The 25,194-nt window shown below is 42.0% G+C and overlaps 1 protein-coding gene across 9 annotated transcripts in view; it reads left to right on the top strand.

The window, feature by feature from the left end:
• The window catches only part of AMBRA1 (autophagy and beclin 1 regulator 1), a 172,257-nt gene that overhangs the window by 51,176 nt on the left and 95,887 nt on the right, over positions 1-25,194 (top strand). For 6 of the 9 annotated variants that reach the window (XM_019656467.1, XM_019656461.1, XM_019656464.1 and 3 more), the window contains 2 exons: positions 10,117-10,203; positions 14,324-14,503. The exons of 1 other annotated variant lie outside the window; for it this stretch is intronic. In XM_019656467.1, the coding sequence (XP_019512012.1) occupies positions 10,117-10,203; positions 14,324-14,503 (267 nt within the window). The remainder of the gene's footprint in view (positions 1-10,116; positions 10,204-14,323; positions 14,504-25,194) is intronic. 2 more of the 9 variants (XM_019656468.1, XM_019656466.1) reach the window with 1 other exon arrangement.

Here is a 25,194-nt window from a genome sequence, read left to right as displayed (position 1 = left end):
GTACAGATGTGATCACTTTAGGCTTGTAAGGTAACTTCATGGACTTAGTTATAATGCTGCTTGCTGATGTGACCAGCTCAAAAATTTTATAAGATCAGAAACTATTGTCATTCACCTACTGATGCATAACACACCATGCATCAAAACTTAGTGACTTAAAAATAACAGTTTTATTATCTGTCATTTTTCTTTGGGTAGACTGGGCTGAGTTGGGAAGTTCTGCTGGTCTTGCTTGGGGTCTCTCTCGAGTCACCAGGAGGCTCAGTTGGAATAGCTAAGCCTGTCCCTCTCCATGTAGTCTCAGAAGTCCTCTCTTGATGTGGCCTCCCCAGCAGAGTAGCCAGATTTTTTACTTAGCAGCTTAGGGCTTCCAAAAAGTGACAGTTCCAAAAGGGAAAAAACTGCAGCTGTCAGTTCTCGTTGAGGCTAGGCCCAGAGCTGGCACACCTTGCCACATTCTCGGTTAAAGCAAGTTAACAGACCGGCCTAGGTTCAGTTTGGGAGGGCACCACACAGGCAACAGTATCAGGACGTATGGTTCTTGGGGGTCCATCTTTGGAGACTACTGCAGGCACCATATCTATTTTATATGCAAATTTATATCCCAAAGGTAGATACTCAAATATTTGTAGTTTGAATCAGTGGTTGGATAGATCAGCAGCTAGATTGGTGGATAGATGACTGACTGCTCTTGTTTTATTTGCGTGAGGCTCATATGATTCTTAGGGCACAAATACCCATGCTTATGCCTTTACAGTACTCATCCTTCAACACATGCCTTTTTTTCTAAGAAACCACCTTTTTAGGCATAGTGACTTCAGTGGCCAGAGTGCATCACATTCCCTGTAGACACTTTGGGAGTTGTAATCCAAGAAAGAAAAAAATAATTGCTATTTGTTGGACTTTATGCTAGCTACTGTCCTTTACATATGTTCTTACGTAATCATAACCTTGTAAAATAGGGATTTCTCCTTAAATTTGGACACTGAGGATAATGGACTTGCCCAAGATAACACAACTAATAAGTGACACAAGATGATGAATTTAAGTTGCAATCAAATTCTAAAGCTAAAGCCTCATCTATTAGTTATTCAGTTTCTCTTGGTTAGTCTCTGACCATTAAGACATAGCAGAGCGTTTCTCAACACAGTACTTTTAACATTTGGGGCTGGATAATTCTTTACTGTGGGAGGCTGTCCTATGCATTGTAGGAGATTTAGCCGCATCCCTGCCCTTTACCCACTAGATGCCATTGCACTCCCCCCACCCAGTTGCCACAACCAAAAATGTCTCCAGATGTTGCCATATGTCTCCTGGGGGGAACCCTCCCCTGTTGAAAACCACTAAGTTATTTCATGATTTGCAGCCCTTTGGTTTTGCTGCTTCTTTAATATTACATTTCACAAGGAACTGGCAATGGCTTCAAACCAGCTTGTTCTTATAATAGTTATAATAGTACTGCCTGGTGGATGGTCTTGAGTCATTCCTCTCTCATTGCCTCTCTCTTCTTTTGCCTTGTCTTTTTCACTTTTGTCTGTGATTTCCCTAAATCAAGTGCAGCTGGATAAAGTGTGTGTCAGGACTTTTTACCCAGGTATCGATTCAGCAGGCATTCAGATCTCTGAGATTATAATCATTAGTGCTAGTGAAAAGAAGGCAGTTTACCTTCTAATTATAGTAGAGGGGGGCAATGCATAAATATTTCGCAAGCTGGAATTAAATGGCTTCCGGGCTCCACAGAGTTAATCTTCAGGTTAGTATTGATTGACATGCTGGAGGACGCTAATGTGCGCTTCTTTGGGGGAACGGGGGAGGAGAGTGGAAATTGCAGTTTCTCTATTAATTGTACTTCAGGTGTCATTTCTGACAATTTCATGTTGTCTAGACAGAGGGAAATGGTGGAGAAATTATTCCAGTGGAGTCAAATGCTGAGTCCAAAAGGAATCTAGAAAGTTGCTGAAGTTAGAATCAGGGTGAAAGGGCAAGTAGTGTCCCCCCAGAGGCGAATCAGTGAAAGTCAAATGTCACTAAGAGAAGCAGTTCAGAATGAACCCTGGATATAAGAAAATTTATTGTACTTTGAGTTTCGTGTTAGCTCGAGGGCTAATAGTGGATAGTTGAGGGCCCAGCTGGAATCTGTCCTCTTGTCTGATTTCATAGACTCCAAAAACCTCATTGCTTGAACAGACATGAGTGAGGAAGGCTGTCTCTTTGCTTGTGGTTAATAAAATGCCCAGCCCACTGTGCATTCCTTTTCTTATTCTTAGAAGGTTTCACACTAACTCTTTGCCCTCTTGATGTTGACGCTGAGGTTTTGCTTCATATTATAAAAGTGTGGTGTTTGCAATATACTAGAGTGAGTAGCATGACCTTGGTTGTGGGTTTGGAAAATTTCAGGTTAGGAATATGAATGTAAAAAATCATCTAAGAAGAAATGTAAAGGTTTGCTGTTATTGAAGCACTCGTATTCTTTGTAAAACTCATGGGTCTAGAGATAGACTTTTTTAGAATTGTCTTTTCTGAATAAATTAGCTGAGAATTCAGGATTATTGAATTCTATAAATCTCTTCTTGATTTGGAGGAAACCAATTAGGCTGCACTACCTCTTAATTAAAGTCTAAACCTGTATATTACAGCTTCTGTACATGAAGGTATGTGTGCATGTGGGTACCAGAAGTAGCCATGGAACTTGTCATTGATATGCTCTCACTCATCCTTTGGTGAAAAGCCTCTGATCTAAATCCGTAGTTTAAAAAAAAAAAAAAAAAAAAGTCTGTGGTCTGTGAGCAGGCCTCCCAATTCTCCCAGAGAAAATGGATTTGGAGACAGAGTAAACATGTCCATGTAGATCACCTTGGACCTTTGAGTTCAGATGCTGACAAAAGTGAGTTTTTATTATAGATTGAAGTTTCATAACTATAGTGCAATGTGTTGAGGATACACAAAAACTAAGCATAGTACCAGCCAGTCATTTTACAGTGGTATTAAAAATTACCACCCGCCAAAACAGTTAACAGAGGGTCAGCTGTTCCCAGAGGGATCTGGCTAACTTTGCAGGTAAGAATTTCGTATAGCTAGATACAGAATTGCATACTATGTGTGAATTCTGTTTCCAGCTTCTTCCGTTTTAACGTCTGTGATTATGTTGTGCTCTGATGTTTTACCATTATCTCTCATTACATAGAGGCATTGAGGGATACGTTAATGTTTTGTAAAGATGTTTTAAAGCTCTTCTGGTGAAAGGCATTCTTTTGAGCCCCATGAATTGTTTATGCTTGATGATCGTAAAATGAGGTCAATCCACACAATGGGCGTTGAGTTCTTTCTGCAGTGTGTCTGGTTTTTTTCCTGAGTTTAACCTTTTAGCAGTGTCACCTTGCCTTGGTCTAACCCCACAGCAAGGGCAGGAATTGCCAGCCAGTCTCTGCTTGCAACTGCATCATGTGCTACAAGTGTACCCCTAGAACTGGGGGGTGGGGGGGCTGCAGTGATCAGATGAGTGCCTATCGTTGGATAACTTAAACGATAATTGCCAGTGTGTGAAATGGGGAGGCTTGGATGCCTCCGCTTTAAAGCAGAGCTGTCAATTTGGAAATCATAATAGAGGTGTCGTTTCAGAACACACAATTATTTTTTACAAAGAATAAGGGCTTGTCATCTCCCAGCCCAGGCATGCGCCAAAGCAGAGAGAGACCGGGGGTTTGCAGAGCAGGATTCAGAAATTAAGAAGACAAAAGTGCATCCAGGTTTCGTTGGCCTCCTGCCCCTTCGTCCCCCTGAAACCACTGCCCTCTTTCTCCTGTGAGGCCTCTTTTGGCAATACACTCACTGTCCAAGAGCATCAGTGGTAGCTTCCCAGGCAAGTAGCCAGTCTCCGACTTTATGATTTAATAAGCGTCCCAGGGACCAGTCTACGCTGCATTTATCAGTACAACTGTGTCAGCATTTTAACCTGAGAAGCTTAGGTGACCAGAGGGATGAAGGGTGATGTAAGCGGTTTCTGAAAACTTTGTTCCTTCAGGAATTTTAGTGTGAGTTTTTGGACATCCAGCAACCTTTGAAAGTCTGGGGTCAATAACGGGCAAGCAGATATGTCTTCTTGCTTATTCTTCCAAATCTACTTTGGCCTGCTGATTTATTTTCTTAGATGTTTTCTGATCCCTATTAAGTGTTAATCAGGATATGAGTTTTAATGAGGATAAAAAGATTACTTGGACCCAGTGCCTGCTTTTGTGTAGTTTGTAGTCCAGTTGCAGAGACAAGACATAAGTAACTGCAGTACAGAGTAACTTGGGAAAGGCCTTTTAAAAGAGGTTTCCCAGTGTTATGGGGTATTGGGGTAGAAGGTGGACTTCTGGCTGGCAGTCAGGTATTTGAGCTTTGAAGGATTTTTACAGGCAGAGATGGGGAACAACTCTCCAGAAAGAAGAAATGGCCAAGCAAAATACACAGGTGAGACAGTGCGGGTGTGTTTAGTTCAGCTAGAGCAGCGAGTCTCAAAGTGTGGCCTGGGATCCCTGAAGTCAAAACTCTGTTTATAATAATGCTGAGATGTTCTTTATCTTTTTCGCTGTCATTCTTTCATGAGTGTTCAGTGGAATTTTCTAGAGGCTACATGACGTGTAATTGAGGTTATCAGTGTGATGACTAATGAACTGTATGGTTGTGTGTTAAAAGTTTGTAAGTTTTAATTTCAAATATAGTAAATATTGATAGATAAAACCCTGTAAACAAAAGCTCTTTGGGGTCCTCAATAATTTTTTTAAGAGTGTTAAAGGAGTTCTGAGGCCAAAAAGTTTGAAAACCTTTGGGCCAGAGCACACAGTATATCCAAAAGGAATGAGAAATTTGGCTGCACACCTTTGGATGCCAAGCTGAGGAACTTGGATTTTATTTCCTAGGCAGAAGGGCGCTATTAGTTTGGGTTTGGCTCCCCTGAACTGAAATAGCTGATGTCACCCAGACCTCACAGCAACGCTGGGAAATGACTCTTTATCACGTGGCACCAGTGGCATTTTTAGCTTCTAGGAGCAGGCTTTCCATATTAGTACAAGTCACAGAGCCTGGCAGTTGTTTCCAGTGATTAGAGAAGGTCTGAACATGTTTGTTGGTTTTAGATGTTGAGTTTCTCTGTGATCTGACAATTACTTAAAAGAATATCTTCAGGATATAATTGTTTAGTAAGGAAGAATTGTCACTGGCTTGTTTATTCTGCCTAGACTAGTACCCAAACTTCCTGCTCCTAAACCCTGATACTCATTGAATTTGAAACAACGGTTCTTTCTTTTTTTTTTGGTTGACCATCTCATCTGCCCTGACAACTTTGTTCTTTTCCAAAGCTTTCTTCCACTGCTTTTTATTTTTCTAGTCATTAAAGGATATGGCTGATGTAGGGAACCCCCTTACACATATTCAAAGTATTAATCAGGGAAGGAAGAAATGGTTGTATTCATGTAAAATTTTAGGAATTTTACAGCTTGAATTTTGTTCCTATTGACTAATAAATTTAGCAGGGTTTAATAATCATTTTTGATAAGTTACTTTAGTGTGTAATACTTTGATTTCAGGTTTTTTTGTTCTGTTCCTTAGTGACTCCACCTTATCGTTCAAGGGATTTTATGTAAGCAAATATTTTAGAGCAGGATTGGACAAACTTTTTTTCTATAAAGGGCCCAGTAGTAAATACTTTAGACCTGTCCCTATCAGAATTACTCAGCTCTGCCTTGTTAGCTCCAAAGCAGCAATAAATGAATGGATATAGCTGTCTTTGGAAAAAAAAATTTATTTATAAAAACAGGCAGCTGGCCCACGTTAGAGCATTAGGGCAACTTGCTATTTGAAGAAATCCTTTTTAAGAAGTAATCTTTTGAAAATGAATAGTTTTCTCTTTAGTTTCTGTTATTTACTTTTAGGTTTTGATTTTTGGATGTTTTTAATTTTAGAATAATTTTAGACTTGCAGAAAAGTTGCAAAAACAGTGCAAAGAATTTCCATGTACTCTTTATTCATGTTCTCTAAATGTTAACATTTTACCACATTTGCTTTATCATTCTCTCTTTTGCTCTCTCTATGTGAATATGCTTATGCTTTTATGTTTTTAGTTTTTATGTTTTATATATTTGTGGTTATTATATTTTATTAAATATTGAATTTTCTTAAAGTAGTATATAGTTTGATACAACAATGGACTCCAAACTTTAAAAAAATACCTCTGTTACTAAAAGGCTTTTGAGCAATCCGTGTGTGTGTGTGTGTGTGTGTGTGTGTGTGTGTGTGTGTGTGTGAAAGAGAGAGAGAGAGAGAAAGAAAAAGAGATACATTATGATTATACATTGTAAATCAAAAGTTCTAATGTCTTCTTCCTACTCAGTGGATCAAAATAACACAACTATTGTACCTCATTTGGACATTACTTGTATAGAGAATGAAGTGAACCAGGCAAACTTGTAAAGAAAAGGTTTGGTTTTTTCCTGTCAGAGTTTCTGTGACTCTTTAAAACATTTCTAAATTGAGATTATAGGTCAAAATGAAATGGTAGCTTCGAACTTGAACAAGCTCATCTGAGCCCTTCCTAAGTCCCACCTGATTTCCCATTATCAAACTGGATGATAGCTCGTTAAGTCAGATTTGTGGTGGGCAGAACAGAAGGAGCACTGCTGCCCTCCCGACCCATTTTTTCGTGTCATTTTCCATTGATGCCTCTTTGCAAGAAGGTAAACTGTAGGAGAGAAAAAGCTTTCCTGGGCAGTCCTACGAGTGGTGGTGATATTTACTCGTCTAGTAACTGTAGTTCTGTCTTTACTCAACACCACTTGGAGAAGTCTCTTTTTTTTTCCTTTTTTTTTTTTTTTAAGATTTTATTGGGAATTTGGGGGAGGGGAACAGCGTTGGGGAATTGGGGAAGGGGAACAGACAAGTTGCTGTCCTTTTGTTCTTCAGTCTAGTTGTGGAGGACGTCGCTTCACTGGCCCATGTTGGTATTATCATTGCGCTCTTCCCAGGTGACGCAGATCGGTCGCCGGCCACTGGACGGTTGCTCACGGTGGCTCTTGGCGGCTCACACCAGCTGCCAGCCACTCATGGCAGCTTATGGCAACCCACTGCAGCCTACGCTGTCGCAGGCGACTCACGGCAGCCCAGCTCCAGGTCGAGCTGTTGTTCACCATTTTAGCTGTAGAGGGCAGTGTCACTGGCCCTCATGTGGGATCCGAACCAGGGCCCTGCTGCTCAGAGTTGGCGTCCCAAGCCAGCTCTTAACCAACGTGCCACTCTGCCGACCCTGGAGAAGTCTTGTTTTCTTCTTTCAGACAGTACCTGTGTTGTAACTGTAGGGAACTTAATGTTTTATGAGTGATGTGTATGTGTGTGTGGGGGGGTGCTATTCATAGTAATTTACTCTCCTGATTTTGTGTATTAGTTAAAATGCCACATACATCAGGGGTGCCAAAAAAATGTATACAAGTGGACACTTTGGTGAGCGTTGCTCAAGCAGTAGTTCGCTGTAATTAGAAGTGTCCGGATGCAGGTGGTAACCATATTGAGTGCCTCTTGTATTGTAATTGCAGAAGTCAAACGTGATTTATATTCATCTTTTGTTATCGGTATATATTGAGTATTACAATTTTAATAGTTTTTTTCTTTCTTAAAGTGTGTATACGTTTTTTTGGCACCCTGTCTCTGTATATGACTTGCCAATCCAATGTATTGCCTGGGGAGCAAATGGTGCCAACAAATATGTAGTAAGTAGGCACAGGGGATGCATGTGGCAGACGAGCCTCATCAGGGACTCCCCAGAAACGAAGTTGAACAGTTTGGTTTTACTCTGATTTAAATAAGTCTTCTAATTAAGATCAGAAGGTAGGGTGGAAAGTAGATTTTGCAGGATTATAGAATAGAGTCCTTAAAATTGAAATTATTGAATGCAACTCTTCTAGTTCAAGAGTCTCCTTTACAGGAGACTCTGAATACCGTCACTGCCTTGCTTAGTAGCAGGTCATCTCAGGCTCCTAACTTAGGCTCATGTTCCAGGCAGAAATACTTAAGGAAAGGATATATGCTGGTCACTCTGGAGGATGCTCCTTGCCAAAGGGCCTCTGCTTCCTTAGCAGCCATTCATAGGGTAACACAGCAGGGCTCAGTGATGTTCAGGACTAACTCCGGAGCCCTTTGGGATGAAACACGCTTCTGGGTGTTCCAGGGCAGTCAGCTGATCCCGGGTCTTGCTTTCATTCTTCAACTCCCACCCAGTTCCTATAGAGCTGATTTATTAGTAATGTATAAGTGTTACATAAGATAGCATAAGTGTCCTGAATACTCTTCTCAAAATTTCCTTTCTCTTCTCCAGTCTGTGTACCTCGTACCCCTTCCTCTCACAGTCTGTATTTCAAGACTCAAAAAATATGCCATTATTTTATGTACTCCTATGAAAGAAAAAAAAATCCTGCCAATTAAACCACATCACACTATTATAAAATGCACCTCTATTTCAGACATGTTAAATGTGTGTGTGTGGTGGGGGGAGCGTGTCTTAGCATTGATGAAACAGCATTTCTGCTGCTATAAACAGTGAGACCATTGAAGATTCAAGTTTTCAACCAGAGAGATGATGTATTTTATTGCTGTCTTCTCTTCCTCTTTTGTTATATTGTATCCTCTCCCTGCAGTGGTAGGACTGGCTTAAAGTGTCTAATTAAAGTTTGGGAATACTAAGCTTTGTCTAGATAGGAAACATCATTAACAGTTGGTTGTCCTGGGTGGGAAAGGTAGCAAGCCAGGCTGACAGGCCCTCTGCTGTATCTCTTCTCTGGGCTTTTAGGGGAAATGCTTCCACAAGCCAGTTGCTGGGATAAAGTGACTGCACATGACTACACCTAAAGCCAGCTGGTTTTAATAACAGTGAATTGAATTAACTCAATTGGAAAAGATTGGTAGCTGCTGTCCATATTCTGCAGATCTGCTTTAAAGAAGAGCCTGGCAGGGAGCCGGAGACCTGTTCCCCGGAGAGCCAGGCAAGATGCTGCCTGAGAGGAACGCTATGCATTTCTTTCTGAGACCATTTCCTTAGAAACGTGTTCCATGGCAGGGGCTTGATTGGCTGCCAAGGCACATTTGAGCTGGGAAGCAGTGTGGCAGGCATGGTCTGGGCCACATTTATCAGATGAGTTTTTAACTGGCCTTTGGTGTACAAAAAGGGAAAAAAATGTTTTAGCTAAAATTTAACAGTCAAGAGGTTTCATGCAAAAGTCCAGATTTCTGGCTACCCTTCAAAAAGTGGGGAGTCCAGCAATAACTGAGCCCACATTCTAGCCTGGACTCACTGTGGATGCATATGCACCTTTTGCCTGCCTGGAGCCTAGAAGGTCGTACAGGATAGCATAGTGGTTTGAAGCATTGAGGAGTTGACAGACCTTCGCTGGAGTCCTGGCGCCATCATTTAAGAGCTTGGGTGCCACCCAGCCCAGTGTTCTCATGTATGTACAGTAATGCCTACCTTTCCAGGTTGTGGTGAGGGTTAAATAGAAGAATATATTGGCTGGCATCAAAAAAGGTGCTCAATAAAATGTGTGTATCATATATGATCAGTTGAATTTATGATTGGGCTAGATTATATAATTAAAGTTTTTGTCAGTTGTTAAGAGAGTCCCAGGAGTACCCTTTCTTACAAAAAAAGGGTATGAGCAGAGCAGAATGAGTAGAAGATAAGGGGATGTGGATAGGATGACATGGAGGAACTGAACACCGAGATAAATGTTGGCACTACGTGGTAATCTCTGGGTACGCCTAATTTCCCCCTCTTGTGTTGACCCCAACCTCCTATTTGTCTGCTGGAGGCACTGCAAAGAGAAATACGATCGTGTCTCTGAAGCGCTTGTTCATTTCTCACTGAAGAGCAGTATTCAACATAATACAGTGGCCATATCCAGTGTGGGAGCTCTGTAGCTCTTCATTTATTTACGTCTCTAAGTACTTAGTTTGTAGGAAGGGTGTGATCCCAAATAACAGGTATTAGCTAGTTGCAGAGGGGGATGTTATTTATCTTTCCCCCTTTTTCCCTTATGAATGACCTCTGAGTTGGTAATTGACAGGGATTATTGCCATTTTTTTAATCTCTGCTAGGAGGCTGCTGGAGTCTTCCCTCATTTCATTATCCCGTTATGATGGAGCAGGATCCAGAGAGCACCCAATTTACCCAGACCCAGCGAGGTAAGGCCAAAGTGAGAAATGACACTAGGTGGGGGGAGGGGCTGCCCTTGGGGTTGCCAAGCTGCTGGAAGCCCCTTCTGTGTCTCTCTGGTCCTGGTGCTCTTTTACTCTTCAGTTACAGTTTTGAGACAGGTGGTTCAGGTGGTTGGGAAGTGTTACAGGTAAGTGAACAGAACCTCTGGTGACAGAGGGTTATGACTGAGCTCTTGTCCTTTCGGGCTCATTTCTGTAATTTGGGGTGCTAGAGGAGGGGCCTGAGAAGGCCACTGGCAGAGCTACAGGGTATATTCCTTTTCTTTTATCAGAGAGGCTGTTGCGCTTCAGATGGACAGCCAAAAGGGAAACAAAAGCTTTTATTAATAGGAAAATTATTTACAAATTCAAACAAACAAAAAATCCTACTTGCTCTCATTTGAGAGAGAATTTAGAATATCAAGAGACAGAAATGAAGCTCATTCAGATGTTGAATTATCGGAGATTATCTGAAGGAAGAGAGGACTTACAAAATGGTAACTGAATAAAATAAGTTGGCATTTTATTAGAGTGCTTATCCTACCCTGATTAGAAGACATTTGAAAAGTTCTTGAAGAGGTTTTAAAAAAAATCAGATGACTTCAAGGCCCACCATTACCTGACTGGTAACTGCGAACAAAACTTGGGTGTCAGTTGATTTATAACATTTATAGTGAGAAGCCCTTTAGGGTTGTCACAGCCAGACTTACTGATTGTTAATGATCTCCAAAGGGGATAACCTGCCCATTACGTAAGCAATGGCAGAGCACATTGTTAGGCTTTGCCAAAAGAAAAGGGTAATTCATAACGGTGGGGTTGGCAAATCAGTATAGGTCAGATAAAGCTAAATAAGCTTTGCTCTAGATTAAGAATTTCAAGTCTAGAAAAACCTTTAGACTAGGTTGATTCCAGAGACATTGAATGATTTTGTTGTTGCCACTGTTATGTCATGATACCGAGCATTCTTTCAGAGATACTCGTGAAAAGACTCCCCGTTATCCTCTTACTCCTTTTTCATTCCCCAGAAATGGCAAATCCAAGGATCCGGGAACGTGAGGGTCAGTGACTTTAAAACAGGTAGACAATTTAGATGATGACCGAAGCAAGAATTTTTATGTTAGTCTCTAATCATATTTGAAAGTAGTAAGCCCTAAATAAGAAAAGGAAAATTTTTTGCACGCATCAGCTACCCTGAAACATTGAGATAGATAACTTCTTGCAGTTTCTTTTAGACAGCAATGAGAATCTCATCCCCAGAATTTTCAACTTGACAAGTTTAACAGTGATTCTTAAAGACCCTTATTTGTCCTTTCATGTAATAAATCTGTCATTTAGTCCTACTCAGACAGACCTCTTTATCACAGAAAGTATCAGACTTTGGGTGTTAGTGTTTGCATTTTCCCTTTGAACAAAAAATACGGTTTTTTTGGAGGGGAAAGTATTCTTCCTTGAAGAAAACTTGAGAATTTATTCAAACACTTAAAATTTTCACTTGGAACACTTAAGAGTTTGGTGGTTATCCAGCTCTTCAGTAGGAGGATAATTGTTACCTCATTACTGGTGCTTGAATTTATTTTTTCCCTTAGACTTCACCCTACACCAGAGCCTTTGTGAGGCACCTCAGCATTCAGATCCTTGGCTTCCTTCTGGATACCTAAAAAGATGAGGCTAGGGATGTGCTTGTATTTCATAATTGTGCCAAGAATTTTATTTTATTTTTTAATAATTGATGCATAGTTCTGTAGCTTGGGGAATTCCTGTCCTACAGTGAAATTTAACAATTGCTGTTACCTAGTGCTGAAATTGTGCCCCTACATAAAAGAGCAGTCTTTACTTATTATTGTCAGTGTCAGCATTATTTCTGCCTCTGTCACCAATAATATTATAATTTTCCCATTAGTTAGGGTAGGCGATAAACTGAGCAATGAGTGTGTACTTAGGGTCACTTTTCAGAATCAGTTCCCAAAAAAAGAACCTTCATTCTCCTCTTGAAACTTTTTTTTTTTACATTCTTTTCTAGTCTCATTGACTTGAGAATTTAACCAACAGTGGTTGATTTCTGCTGGGAGGTTTCTGTATATTTGATAGAATAGAAACAACTCAAGAGTATTGACCTCTGTCTGTTGAAAATTTAGGATTCTTGATTCATCCTTGCATAATGAGTGGGTACAGGAGCCCAAACGGATAATGAAAGTTCCACAAGTTGAGACTTTTAAGAAATTGTTCTCGTACTCTAATGATCTTGCCCAAGGCATCTCTATGCATCCCATGCTCATCTGCTACATAAAGATAATTTGGACTCAGGGGTGCCAAATGCAGCATACTGTTCCGTATCACAGGCTTTTGATTTCCAAATATTGTCAGCTGGCCTCCTTGGGAATTCCATTTGATCGTTGGCCAGAAGGATGCCACCTCTGATGACAGGTATTTCAGAGGCAGGCAGCCTTACTTCCTACAGCAGCTGACTGCAGATACCCTTTGGCCCACATCCTACTGAGGATTTGCCCAGCGACTTTGTCCAGGGGTAACGAAAGGTCAGCCACAAGATGTTTGCAAATACTTTTCCTATCATTTGGATATAACTATTTGTATTTCTACTCTCAATCAGCTTTTCCAGATTTCCATTTAAGAAAAGACACACGCTTTGTTCCTTTTATGTTTAAACATTATAGAAGTTAAGATCCCAAGGAAGCTTCATTAGGATTGCTGTGTTTTTCTTAGTTTTTTGTTCTAAGTACAGAAATATACTTTTACATGCATGTTAGTGTGTATATATGTATATGTGTGTACACACACCATTTTTCAGTTTTTCCCGCACATTATTGTAGAGGGCTTTTGTGCATATATAGGGATAATTTATTCTTTTTAATAGCTACATAGTGTTTCTTTGTATGGATATAGTTTCTTTAATCTGTTGATGGGCATTTGGGGTGTTTCCCAGTTTTTCACTAATTCTATCTATATAGCTATATGTGTGTGTGTGTATATATATATATATCTTTATATATATACATATCTTTGTATTCTTGTGTGTTTTTAGAGGGTAAAACTTCTAGTGGAATTGTCGAGTCAAAGTGTGTGCCTCAGGCAGGTTTTAAGTCTGGAAATTTCTTAGTAATCCATGTAATATCATATAAAACATTCTTTTGTTATTGTTCATCTCTCATTCTCTCAGTTAACAGCTGAAGTTATATAACAGTGTTGTGAAAGATGGAGGAAAAACTTGAGAAAGAAGGGAATGTGGCAAGTTGTGTGGGACAGTAGACATTTTCATGAAATATGAAGACCTAAGCCACAGTTGGAAAAATACAGGTCTAGACTATTTATTGAGAATGGCCACAGTAAGGAAGAAGGAAAAGGAATGACCGCAGCCTTCCATATTGCTCAGTTCCCATGTAGGCTCTGGTGCTGTGTTGTAAGAAATAGAAAAATCTTTTTTCTTTTAGATTTTATGTTCTCAGTATGTTTTACTCTGTCTCTGTCCTGAATATTTTCTCTGTTACAAATATCTATGAATAATTTGTAAAGGAGAGATAAGAGGTTAAAGAGGTCATTTTAAGGAGCTAAGACAAATCTGGAGCATGTCTGTTTGTTGGAGAAGAAAGGAGTCCTGATGAAGACGATGCCTGTAGGTCCCCTCCTTAGTCATCTCAGGCTTACCGTCTCCTGGCTGCTTTTCTCATCTATAAAATGAAAGAAAAGATCACCTGTAGATGATTGCTAGTCCCTTGCATTTCTTATATTTTGAGCATGATGATGGAGGAAAAGCCGTGGGTCTGTGAAGGGTCCCCTGAGAAGCTAAAAGAGGTCCCTTAAGAAACGAAAAAGAAAGGTCCAGTGTTATTCTCTTGGGAGGGGGCCGCTGTTGATCAGATGATGACTGATGAACCAGTCTCTTGCCTCATCTCAGAACAGAAGCATCGGTGGTAGTCTGATGAGCATACTGCGCATATTGTACAAACCTCCTGGTGAGTGAAATGCCCTTTATTTTCCATGTCTCCAAGTTTGCCTCAGCAGGGAGATGCCATGGGAGAACTGGATTTATGGTCTTTCGCAGCCTTCCCCACATTAGTGCTAGTGTGTGTTTGTCCATCTCTGTCTCTCTCAGATTATCTCCTGCTGCATACTACGCCCAGAGGATGATCCAGTACCTCTCCCGGAGAGACAGTATTCGCCAGCGCTCCATGCGCTACCAACAGAACCGCCTTCGTTCTTCCACCTCCTCCTCTTCCTCAGACAGCCAGGGTCCATCAGTGGAGGGAACCGACTTGGAATTTGAGGACTTTGAGTAAGTACACACTCAGCTTGCTTGCTTCCGTCTCTTCCCAAGCTCCTAGGGCTTCCAGGTTGGCCACTGTCTGGGCAGCAGTGGTTGACCTTCTTTCTTCAAACCCTTAAGTTATTATTTATGACTAATAGGATGGGGTGAGGGACCGAGGGTCCAAATGCCCAGGGCACTCTCACCTCTGGCAGTAGCATTGCTGATTTACCAGAGCCTGTGGGAAGAGACAGCTTATTGGGCCTCAGGCCAGACTGGGAGAAGATGGCTGCTTGTGTTCAGGCAGCATTTTAATTTCCCTTTTGCATGAACAGTGACTGTGGAAATGCTTCCTGTGGACTGTCTTGACTGTATCAGGGAAGCAGGAGGGTTGGTGTTTTCTCTCTTAAGCAGAGTAGGTATAGAGATTAAAAATAAAAATACCCGGATTTCCCTAAAAGGCAGGTTCTCTCAGTACCCTTCATCACACTGATACACTGGGGTCCTGTTCCCTTGCCTAAACTGTCTCACTCTCCCTCCACCCCCAATAAGGATCCTTTGAAAGTTGCCTGCCTAATTGTTGTGGTGGTTTGAGAAATGATTCCTTCCTCTTCTGGTCTTTCTGAGCGGTTGGTTGGAGGATGGGGGTGAGCTAAAGGAGCAGAGTCAGCCTCAGGCTCCAGAATTCAGGCTCCCCTACCTGACTGCTGGGTTTTGCCTTCTCTAACCTGCTGCTCTGGACCGTTCTAGCCATTCATTGTGTTTCTTTCCATTCTGAAACTGAATTTTTCTGGTTTGTATGAAATTGGACATTTGGCTCTTGTTTTGATTCTTATATTTTGATATTCTCAAACATGCCAAACAGGAGAGAGAGAGAGAGAGAGAGAGAGAGAGAGAGAGAGAAGGGTGTCGGCGTCCCGTCCGTTCCCCTCCCCACCCCCCAACACACACACCTTCTTTTTTGCTGGAAGTATTGGAATAAGACAGCCTGTCAGTCATTTTCCTTTTTTCCCTCCATCATGACAGAGCCCGGTCAGGGCTGGGATCTTACGAGTTCTTGCTCCCCCGCAACCTTCCTCTTCTGTGAGTTGAATGGGTAGTTCCCCAGGAGACATCTTGCAACAGAGCTTTTTGGTGTATTTGAGAAATCTCTTTGCCAGAGAGGACTGAAAAGGTGGGAACAACCTTTGTACCAATAGGCCTTCCTGACGCGATCCTTAAATACACTAGCAACCATGTGCTTGGAAGCAGAAGGAAGACTAAATGGGAGGTGCATTTGCCTGAGGCAGATGTAGATGTGAAGGAAATGCAGGGATGGCGGGAAGCACTGTGGTATGGCAAGTGGAGCAGAGGTGTTGGTCCTCCATCCCTGACTCTCAGCATACGTCACTCTCCTTCCGTCCACTCGAGGGGAATGGGGATGCATATCTGGGCAGTGAAGGGGAAGGGTCTTCACACCAGACGCCTGTGGTGAGATGTGTCCCCCTGTAGATAGGATTATTTTTCCAGCACTGCGGTCTGTTCAGGGAAGCAGTTTCAATGTACATGACGAGGCTGCTGGGCTTTCGTGCTGCTGAAAAGCCTCAGTGATCCTGTGGAGCTCAGGGAGGCAATGCAGATCGCCTAGCCCTCTCTCCATGCACGACTGGAAGGCTGATATCTCTGCAGTGGTGGGACGCGGGGCTCATGCCTTTGAGCTGTATCTTGCCTCGTGACTTGTCCTTCACAATGGAGTTCTGGGTTAGTTTAAAATGTTCTGTTCTCATGTTACCTTCTCTTTCTTCTGCTACCACCTCCTCCCTTTCCCCCTCCTTCCCCCTCGATTTTCCTGTGTCAGACTGCCTCCTCCTCGTGCTCCCCACAGCCCACCTGTGCTCGCACCTCCCCTGGCTTCAGCGCGACCTGAATTTACACTGGCTTCACCTTCCATGCGCTGACTTATCATTGTTTCTTCCTAGGGGTCTCGTATTGTTCCCTGGTTAGTAACAACGGGCTGATTTCTCTAATGCCCCTCTGAAAGTCCCTCCCCTGGGTGTTTGCCTTTCTTTTGGGGCTGACGCAGACAATGACCTTGTTTTTACCGGCAGTGAGTTAGTCACCTCAATATTAGTAGTCCAGGTCTTCTAGTGAGAAGGATGTTGCTGGCTGATTGATGCTGACGTGCCGCCCGTTTATTCTCTCTCTGCCCTCTTCCCCCTACTGTAAACTGAGTGCTGCTTGTGGTTACTACTCTTCTCTTCATGTCTAGGTGCTCTGAGGAGGAAGAGAATGAGAAATTAGGGAGTGTGCCGGCCCATTTTAATTTCTCTGCCCCAGTCCTTTTCCTTGCTTAGCTTCTTAGCTTTAGTACCTAGGAGGAGAGGCATGAACAGTCGTAATGTATAGTTTTTTCAGGTAAGTTAGACGTGGCCTGAAATCCTAGCACACTTAGAGTACCGTGAAAAGAGACTGTTCTATTGGGCCTCCTCACTTTCACAGCATGTCCCGCCTCTGCCTGTGCCACCCCACTTTGACCTCTGCAGGCCGCTTCTATTTGCTAGCTTGTTCCATCCCGGTGTATAGAGTCCCCAGAAAATGAAGGGAGCCATTACCCAGATCCCATCAGTTTGGTTCTCTTCCATCATCCACTGGATGAAAAGTATCAGCAATAATTTTCATATGTATACTAATTTATAATATGCAAAAACATTCGTGGTATATAGAAATATATTACTATGCATAATAGGTATTTTTAAATCTTATTTAATCCTTATAATAACCCAATGAGATAGTTATTTACCCCACTGTGGTATTCTAAATGAGGATACTGAGACTTGACCAAAATCAGACATGTCTAAGATTAGAGAAGAGGAGTAAGCATATTTAGTGTCTTGACTTCTTTGTCCTGCAGATTTAAAAACCTTTGGAAATGATGTACAGCCATGTTTGAGCCCTTGTTCCATGAACTTGCTGCGGAGCAAGACTATCTAGATTTAAAGCTGTCTGGGGAAGATAGCTTTAAAGGTTGGTCAGCATCAGGTTAAATTTTCTAGGTTTTTTTTTTGTGGTCTGGATTAATGACCATCTTCCTAGGCAGGCATCTTCTCCTGCCATTCATCTCTGTTTGTGGCAAGGATTGAGACTGCAGGGTCCCTGTGTTTGTCAAAATGCACAAACAGGACATCCAGAAACCTGCTGTCAGCAGATCTGTCCTAAAGCCCTCAGCATCTGTCTTTGCATAAAGATGTTCACAAACAGGGTAAAGGTGTGGCTGCCTGTGACATTGCTGTCTGCCTGCTAGAATGTAGATGGCAAATAAGCATAAAGAAAATTCACTTTTTCATTTTTACTATCCTTTTGGAGAGAGGGAGGGGGGCTTTTATGAAGCCAGATCAAGTGCTATGTTCCCGTAGTTTCTAAGGCCTACAGAAGAGGTGGTGTATACGAGTATGTGACTACGACTTGTTCCAGCTGTCCTCACCCCCTTCCACATTTTATCTGTTATTCTAAATGTGCTTATGATCCCAGAATCATCCCCAGCTCGTGTTCCTGCTCTTCGTGACTCTTTTTATAACTGCATTTCCTTCCCAGGCAAAAGATACCTTGAACTCACAACAGTCAGAACTAGAGAAGTTTCAGATTAGATCATTCACAAATATTTCCACCATGCATACCAGCTACTGGGTAATGATATTCAACTTCTTACAACTTGTTGCCAGCACAGAAGAGAACAAGTCCTTCCTTCCCAGTTGTGACACTGGGATGTACTTTGGAAAAACATCTCAGTAAGAAGTCTGATCTTTCAGCCTCAAGATGAAGTGTCTTTAGGTCTATTACACTAGTTTTCTTTTCTTTTTTTTTTTTTTTAAAGATTTTATTGGGGGAGGGGAACAGCGTTGGGAAATCGGGGAAGGGGAACAGACAAATTGCTGTCCTTTTGTTCTTCAGTCTAGTTGTAGAGAACGTTGCTTCACTGGCCCATGTTGGTATTATCATTGCACTCTTTCCAGTGAGGCAAATCGGTCACCAGCCACTGGATGGCCGCTCATGGCGGCTCTTGGCAGCTCACGTTGGCTGCCGGCTGCTTATGCCAGCTGCCAGCCACTCATGATAGCTCATGGCAGTCAACTGCAGCACCGCTGCAGCCTATGCCATCGCCAGTGACTCACGGCAGCCCAGCTCCAGGTCTAGCTGTTGTTCACCATCTTAGCTGTAGAGGGCTCAGTATCACTGGCCCTCATGTGGGATCCAAACCGGGGATCTGCTGCTCAGAGCTGGCGTCCCAAGCCAGCTCTTAACCAACGCGCCACTTAGCCGGCCCTACACTTGTTTTCTTAATTCTTATTTATCTGGTGGTATTTGGTTCCCTTTACCCAGAAATCCATATTGTGATCAAATATGCAAAAATGTTTTGTTTGAGTATGACAGTCATTTCTGGGTGTCTAAGATGGGTTCTGGTTCTTCAGTTTGGCATGATGCACTACCCCACACACAGACAGGGGAGCATCGTGCTGCCAGAGCTTCTGTTATGGTCCCCTCGCTAGATACCTTCTGGCAGCGAGGTCATTGAAAGGTCTTCTTGGTATTTGATGTAGTCGAGGAGAGCTCTGAAGGCTGTCACTCAGCTCTACCAGCTGATTGGGTGTGGCATAGGGGAAGTTGCTTGTCTTTAGTTCAGAATTTAATATTCTCCATCTACCTGATTGGCGTAACTGAAATTTAGTTGAGCCATGGCAAGGAAAATATGTTAGAAACCAGGTAATACTACCCCTGTCATCTATCAACAGAATCTGACAGCTTTGTGAGCTTCAAGTTCTTTTGGCTAGAAATTCCAGTAGTGAAGCCATATATATGTCTTTGCTGATACTTGCCCCTGCTCTCTCTCTTCTGTGCCCAGAATTTCCAAGACCCTGTGGGAATCAGTGACTACTAATAGCAAACACATAACTTGTAGCCAAGAAAGGGAAGGGCACATCTTCAGAGGGAGAAGTTATTTGTTTACTGTTTTGAAACAGAGTTGCTTTTTTCTCTTCCTTTGACTAACAAATCACAGAGTCTTTAATATTGGAAGTGCTGCAAGAGAAACTGTAAGAAAATACACTGTAAAGTTACTATTCTCCTTACATACTAGGATCTGCTAAAGTGATAAAGACTCAGGCAACCAACTACATTTGTCGAGTGGTGGTGGTGTACAGAAGTAGTTCTTAAAGTGGGATGAGATAAGAAATGGTTCCCTTCATTTTTACAAGAGAGTTTTAAATAATTTTATGTACTTGATTTTTGTGGTGCTTGATTGTTTTTCCAGGGTGGGCTTATTAATAGAGAAAGGTTGAAGTCTTAAAATAGGACCTTTTGCTTGGTATACTTAGGAGAAAGGCAAATAAATGCACAGCCATAGAACCATGAAACAGCATGGAATATGTCAGGAATTCCCTTGTTGATAGGTATGGCTAGACTGTAAAGTCCGAGATATGTAGCAGGAGATGGACCCCGAGAGTTAACATGGCACCTGATCTAGAGAATTTTCTGGGCCTTGCAAAGGAGGTGAACTTTATTTTGTAGGTGCGAGGGAGTCGTTGAAGAGTTTTAAGCTATGGAATAACACAATCAGATTTCTGCATAAACACCTTACAAGATAGACTGTAATAAGGTGTGACTGACGTACTGGACAGCATGCCTGAAAGGAGAGTATTTGGGGAGATGTGAGAAGACTTCATGGATTTCAGATGGGTGTGAAGTCTGCAGAGGACTTGGATGAATTGATGTGGAAGATGGGGTAGGGAAGGAGAGTCTAGAAAAAAGGAGTAGCTTATGCAAAAGCCCAGAGATAGGAGATTTACAGGGTTTACTTGGGGGCCCTGAATAGATCTGTGGCTAGAGCTATGGAGTTTGTTGTTTGTAATATGAGAGAGAAGATCAGAAAGGCCTGAATTGTGGAGGGCTGGAAATGCCTAGCTGAGAAATTTTGATTTTATTTTTATCTGAGGGCAGCCATTATTCAATATGCGTTTTAGGCCAACTGATAGCACTGGTTAGGGTGACCTAAAGTAGCAAATATGTGGATGCAGGAAAACCAGTTAGAAAGCTGTGAGTGAAATACAGGTGAGAACATGAGGACTGAATGTTAAGTATTGTGTGTAAGAGGCCTTGGTGTTCTCTAAGAACAGGGCCTGTTTGTGAGTGGTCCTCGGGAAATGAGCTGCCTAAGAGCTCAGCCGTCTCACTTCATACTTCTCCAAATAAAATGTCCCAAGTCCCCCCCTTTTCTTTTAACTTTTTTTAAAATTGGGGAACAGTGTGGTTTTTTCCCAGGACCCATCAGCTCCAAGTCAAGTCGTTGTCCTTCAATCTTAGTTGTGGAGGGCGCAGCTCAGCTCCAGGTCCAGTTGCTATTTTCAATCTAGTTGCGAGGGGCTCAGCCCACCATCCCATGTGGGAATCGAACCAGCAACCCTATTTCTCAGAGCTCGCGCTTTAACCAAGTGAGCTACCTGGCTGCTCCCCAAGTCCTTTTTTACTCTTACTGGGACCATTTTGAACTAAGTTTTAAAATAGCAAGTGACTCCTAGAACAGCAGTGGTTGGAACTGGGATCACTTGTCAATGTCCCCATAGCCTGACAACTATTGTCTAGGGAATAGCCCTGGGTTCTAGTTTTGGCTGAGCATGTGATTTGTCATCTGTTCTTGGGCAAGTCCCTTTCGCAACCTAGGCCTCAATGTCTGATCTGTGCACGGAGATTATTGGGTTGTCAGAAAAGTCATGACACATGTTTGCAACAGATGGCACTAGCTCATTTTTGGAAGTACTAGCGTCATTCGCATGTATGTTATTGCTATGTCATTTGACAGCTGATAGTTCTAGCTTCATTCTAAAAAAAAAAATCAAGCAATTTGGTTGAGTTTTGGGGATTTTACAACAAGTTGAAGATGGAAGACCAAACTGTGCATTTTTGCCATATTTTACTGTTTTACTTCCATAAAGAGAAGAACGCGTGTCAAGCTTGTGAAAAGTTGCATAACGTTTACAGTGACAGTGCTCTACAAGAACATCAGTGCCAACGATGGTTCACGAAATTCCGTGCTGGTGATTTTTATCTCAACGACGCTCCTCCGTCAGGGAGGCCCACCGAGGTTGATGATGACAAAATAAAGGCATTGATTGAGTCAAACCCACGTTACATGACACGAGAGATTGCAGAAACATTGAACATTCATCATTCACGTGTTCACGACCACCTGAAGAAGCTGGGATACATAAGCAAGCTTGATATTTGGGTTCCGCATTAACTCAAAGAAGTTCATTTGGCGGCGCATATAAACATCTGCAATATGCTCGTTAAACGTGAGCAAAGCGATCCTTTTTTGAAGTGACCGATAACTGGTGATGAGAAGTGGATTGTTTACAACAATGTGGTGCGCAAACGGTCTTGGCCCCGACGTGATGATTCGCCTCAAACGACATCGAAAGCAGACATTCATCAGAGGAAGATTATGCTCTCAGTGTGGTGGGATTTTAAAGGCGTCGTGTTTTTCAAGCTCCTGTCAAGGAACCAAACAATCAATTCGAATGTGTACTATCAGCAATTGGACAGTTTGAATGAATCCATCATCCAGAAACGTCCAGAGCTTGTTAATTGTAAAGGAGTTGTGTTCCATCACTACAATGCGAGACCACACACAAATTAGATCACCCGTCAGAAATTATTGGAGCTTGGATGGGATGTGTTGCCACACCCACCATACTCGCCTGACCTTGCTTTGTCAGAGTTCCACTTGTTTCGCTGTCTTCAAAACTCCTTGCGTGGTGTAACGTTCAATTTAGATGAGGCTGTAAATCAGCACCTTGTTCAGTTTTTTGCAAATAAAGACAGGTCCTTCTATGAATGAGGAATTATGAATCTCACTGAAAGATGGCAAAAGGTTATTGAACAAAATGGGCAATATATCATTGATTGATCTTTGTTCTTTATGTAAATAAATGACCTTTGAAAAACAGACAAAATACGTCTCATGACTTTTCCAACAACCCAATAGATAATCTCTGAAGTTTCTTTTAGCTCTAAAGTTCTTGGATCTTTTTTTTTTTCTTAAGATTTTTTTTGGGGGGGGGAATTGGAGAAGGGGAACAGCCAAGTTATTGTCCTTCAATTTTAGTTGTGGAGGGCGCAGCTAGCTCAGCTCCAAGTCCATTCGCCATCCGGCCGCCCGTTGGAAGCTCGCAGCCGCTCAGCTCAAGGTGCTGTGTTCAGTCTAAGTTGCAGGTGGGCGTAACCCACCAAGTTCTTGGATCTTTGTTGGAGCTAACTACCTTAGAAGAATTTCCCTTGTACTCAGCAAAGGTAGAATAATGAAAAGTCTCAGAAAAATGAGGAGACTTCCTGAGAATTAGAAATAGGATACCCAGTGCCTGTAGAGCCCCAAAATAGTTATAAAATATGTGCCTACTTGAATTCTAGCTCTTACTGAGGATTTTGAGCCCATTGCTTAGAAACATAATATTGCTCAGCAGCTTTAGAATTAGTACTCTTTCTGGGCAAGTAAAATACATATGAATATTTATTATGAGGAATGAAGAAGAGAAAGAAAATGGACTCTGTCCTGATTGCTTAGGCTTAGAATGGGAAAATACAGAAGGAAAGAATTACACAGCCAGGAGGGGGAAAGGAAAACATAACCACTTGGAGGTGCACTCTATATTTATTTGTTACCATAAAATGCACAATAGGAATGTGGACTTTCATATTCCTGTTGTGCATATGCAGATGAAATTAAAGGTAGAATAAGCGAAGGGAGGAATTTGTAGATGGTGATTATCTGTTATATCACTGTTCCTTGGAGAGAAATGAAGCCTGCAGTTCCTAGAGACTTATGCTATTAGGTATCCCCTATGAATATTATCAGCTGGGTTGTGCCTTCTTTCCAGAAATCTAATCCCTCACGTGTGTACAGCCTTTGGCAGTGAAGACTGAGGCCTCAGTTCCTAATGGCACCCAAGTGAGGAAAGGACTTGGCCAAGATCACTGTGCCACCCAGGAACAGGAATACCAACTAGGCCTTCTATTGTCTGGAGACTGGGTAGAAACACAAGAGCATAGGGGAACAAGTATTTTTTTAATAGTCTAGTTTTCAACAAAGTCAATTGTGTATTGTCAAGAGAACAATGGCCTTTTGAGCTATTTGCTGCAAGAGATTCATTTATAAAGCCCGAGTCAGAGCCGTGTGTCACTGAGGAGTAATGACAGCCTGACTGTCTGGTCAGGACCCAGACGGCAGTCTGTAGGCATATTTTTCATTTCTTTAAATTACAGCCTCTCTTGGAGGCAATTAATCCCAGGCATTTAGCAACAGTTGCTGCTGTGTTTCTCCCTTGTACCAGAGATGTATTTTCTGGTATTCAGCTCTTGTCTTAGGTGCTTGATTGTTTGAAGGGTGTTTTTTCCTTATAAAATCTTTTACAAGAAAATCTTATTTTTTTTCCCCTTTCCTGCCCAAAGACCCCTCTGAGAGATAATCAGAGATGCACAGAGTTCAACAGCTGGGAAAGTCATTAATAATTCAGCCTGCGCCTATCCTGCTGGCTTTAAAGGCAGCTCTGGTTGATGAAATGGATGAGGATTTTTCTGGTGTTGCCCTGAAAAGTATCCTGGTGAGAAAGATTCTTTCTGTGCTGGAGGAACAGGACCAGCATATTTGCACAGTCAGGTCTTTGCCATTTTTTTTTTTTAAGGGCATGGGCTACCTTAGGCCCCAGCATTTAGCACCCACCCTCCTAAGATAAACTCGCTGGTCTGCCTTTCTCCCACTGTTCATTTGGCAGACATCTTCCAGTTTACTCCTATTCAGTTCACTCCTGTGCCCGACTAATTTTGCTCCCTTCATCTCCTGGAGCCTTGCTTCATGTTGATCTTGTATCAGCACTAAAGTGAGTGGCATAGTCTGTGTAGTTTTCTAAAAACAACATTATTTTAAGTACTTTTAATTTCTGTGCTCTTTTCTTGAAACTCTTACTAGTCTTCCTCTCCCCTCACTTCTAACCCTCTCCCCCCACAAATATCCCATGTATTGAAATTTGTTTCCCCATCTCACTGTTTCTGAATCTTCCCATCACTATAGAATCTAAAGTCATTAGTTGCTCTTTTCACCTGTAGTTTACTGGAAGCTCTTGCTTTTCATCGGATTTTTGTGTGCCAGCACATTAAAACCCAGGACCTGTTCCCCTTTTCTTGTCTAATTTGGCCTTGGGTTGGACATTCTGACCATTGCCCTCTAACCCTTTCCAATTTTCAAGTTTTTTCCTGGTCAGTAAATGTTTGAGCCATATTTGTTATAGGCTATTTTCTCCTAGATATGTTTGTTTTTCCCACATAGGCAGCACCTCATTGTGTGCTCCCCACGTTTCACATTTTTCTAATCATCCTGGGTCCCATTCTATCATTTCTCCTTTCCTAGGCTTCTCAACACTTTCAATTTGAAATCTTCTCTACATTTTATTGAGATGCTATTTAGCTCTTACTTCCCCATCATTAGTTAAGATGGTAAGCTGAGGACCAGCAAATACATCATCTCCACTTACTTAATATGAGGTCTGACAATTAAGTTTGCGGACTCATCCTAGAAAAAGTGCTACATACCTCATTGCCGAATATCACTACAGTCACCTTCGAAGAACTCCCCTTGGGAAGCTGTGCACCGATGCCAGCACCTAGTCCACCCTTCAAAGCAATTTTGGAACTCTTTTTCT

Source organism: Hipposideros armiger, unplaced genomic scaffold (assembly GCF_001890085.2).
Source record: "Hipposideros armiger isolate ML-2016 unplaced genomic scaffold, ASM189008v1 scaffold_258, whole genome shotgun sequence".
NCBI lineage: Eukaryota > Metazoa > Chordata > Mammalia > Chiroptera > Hipposideridae > Hipposideros > Hipposideros armiger.
The sequence above is the reverse complement of the archived record's forward strand: the minus strand, read 5'-3'. Positions and strand labels throughout refer to the sequence as shown.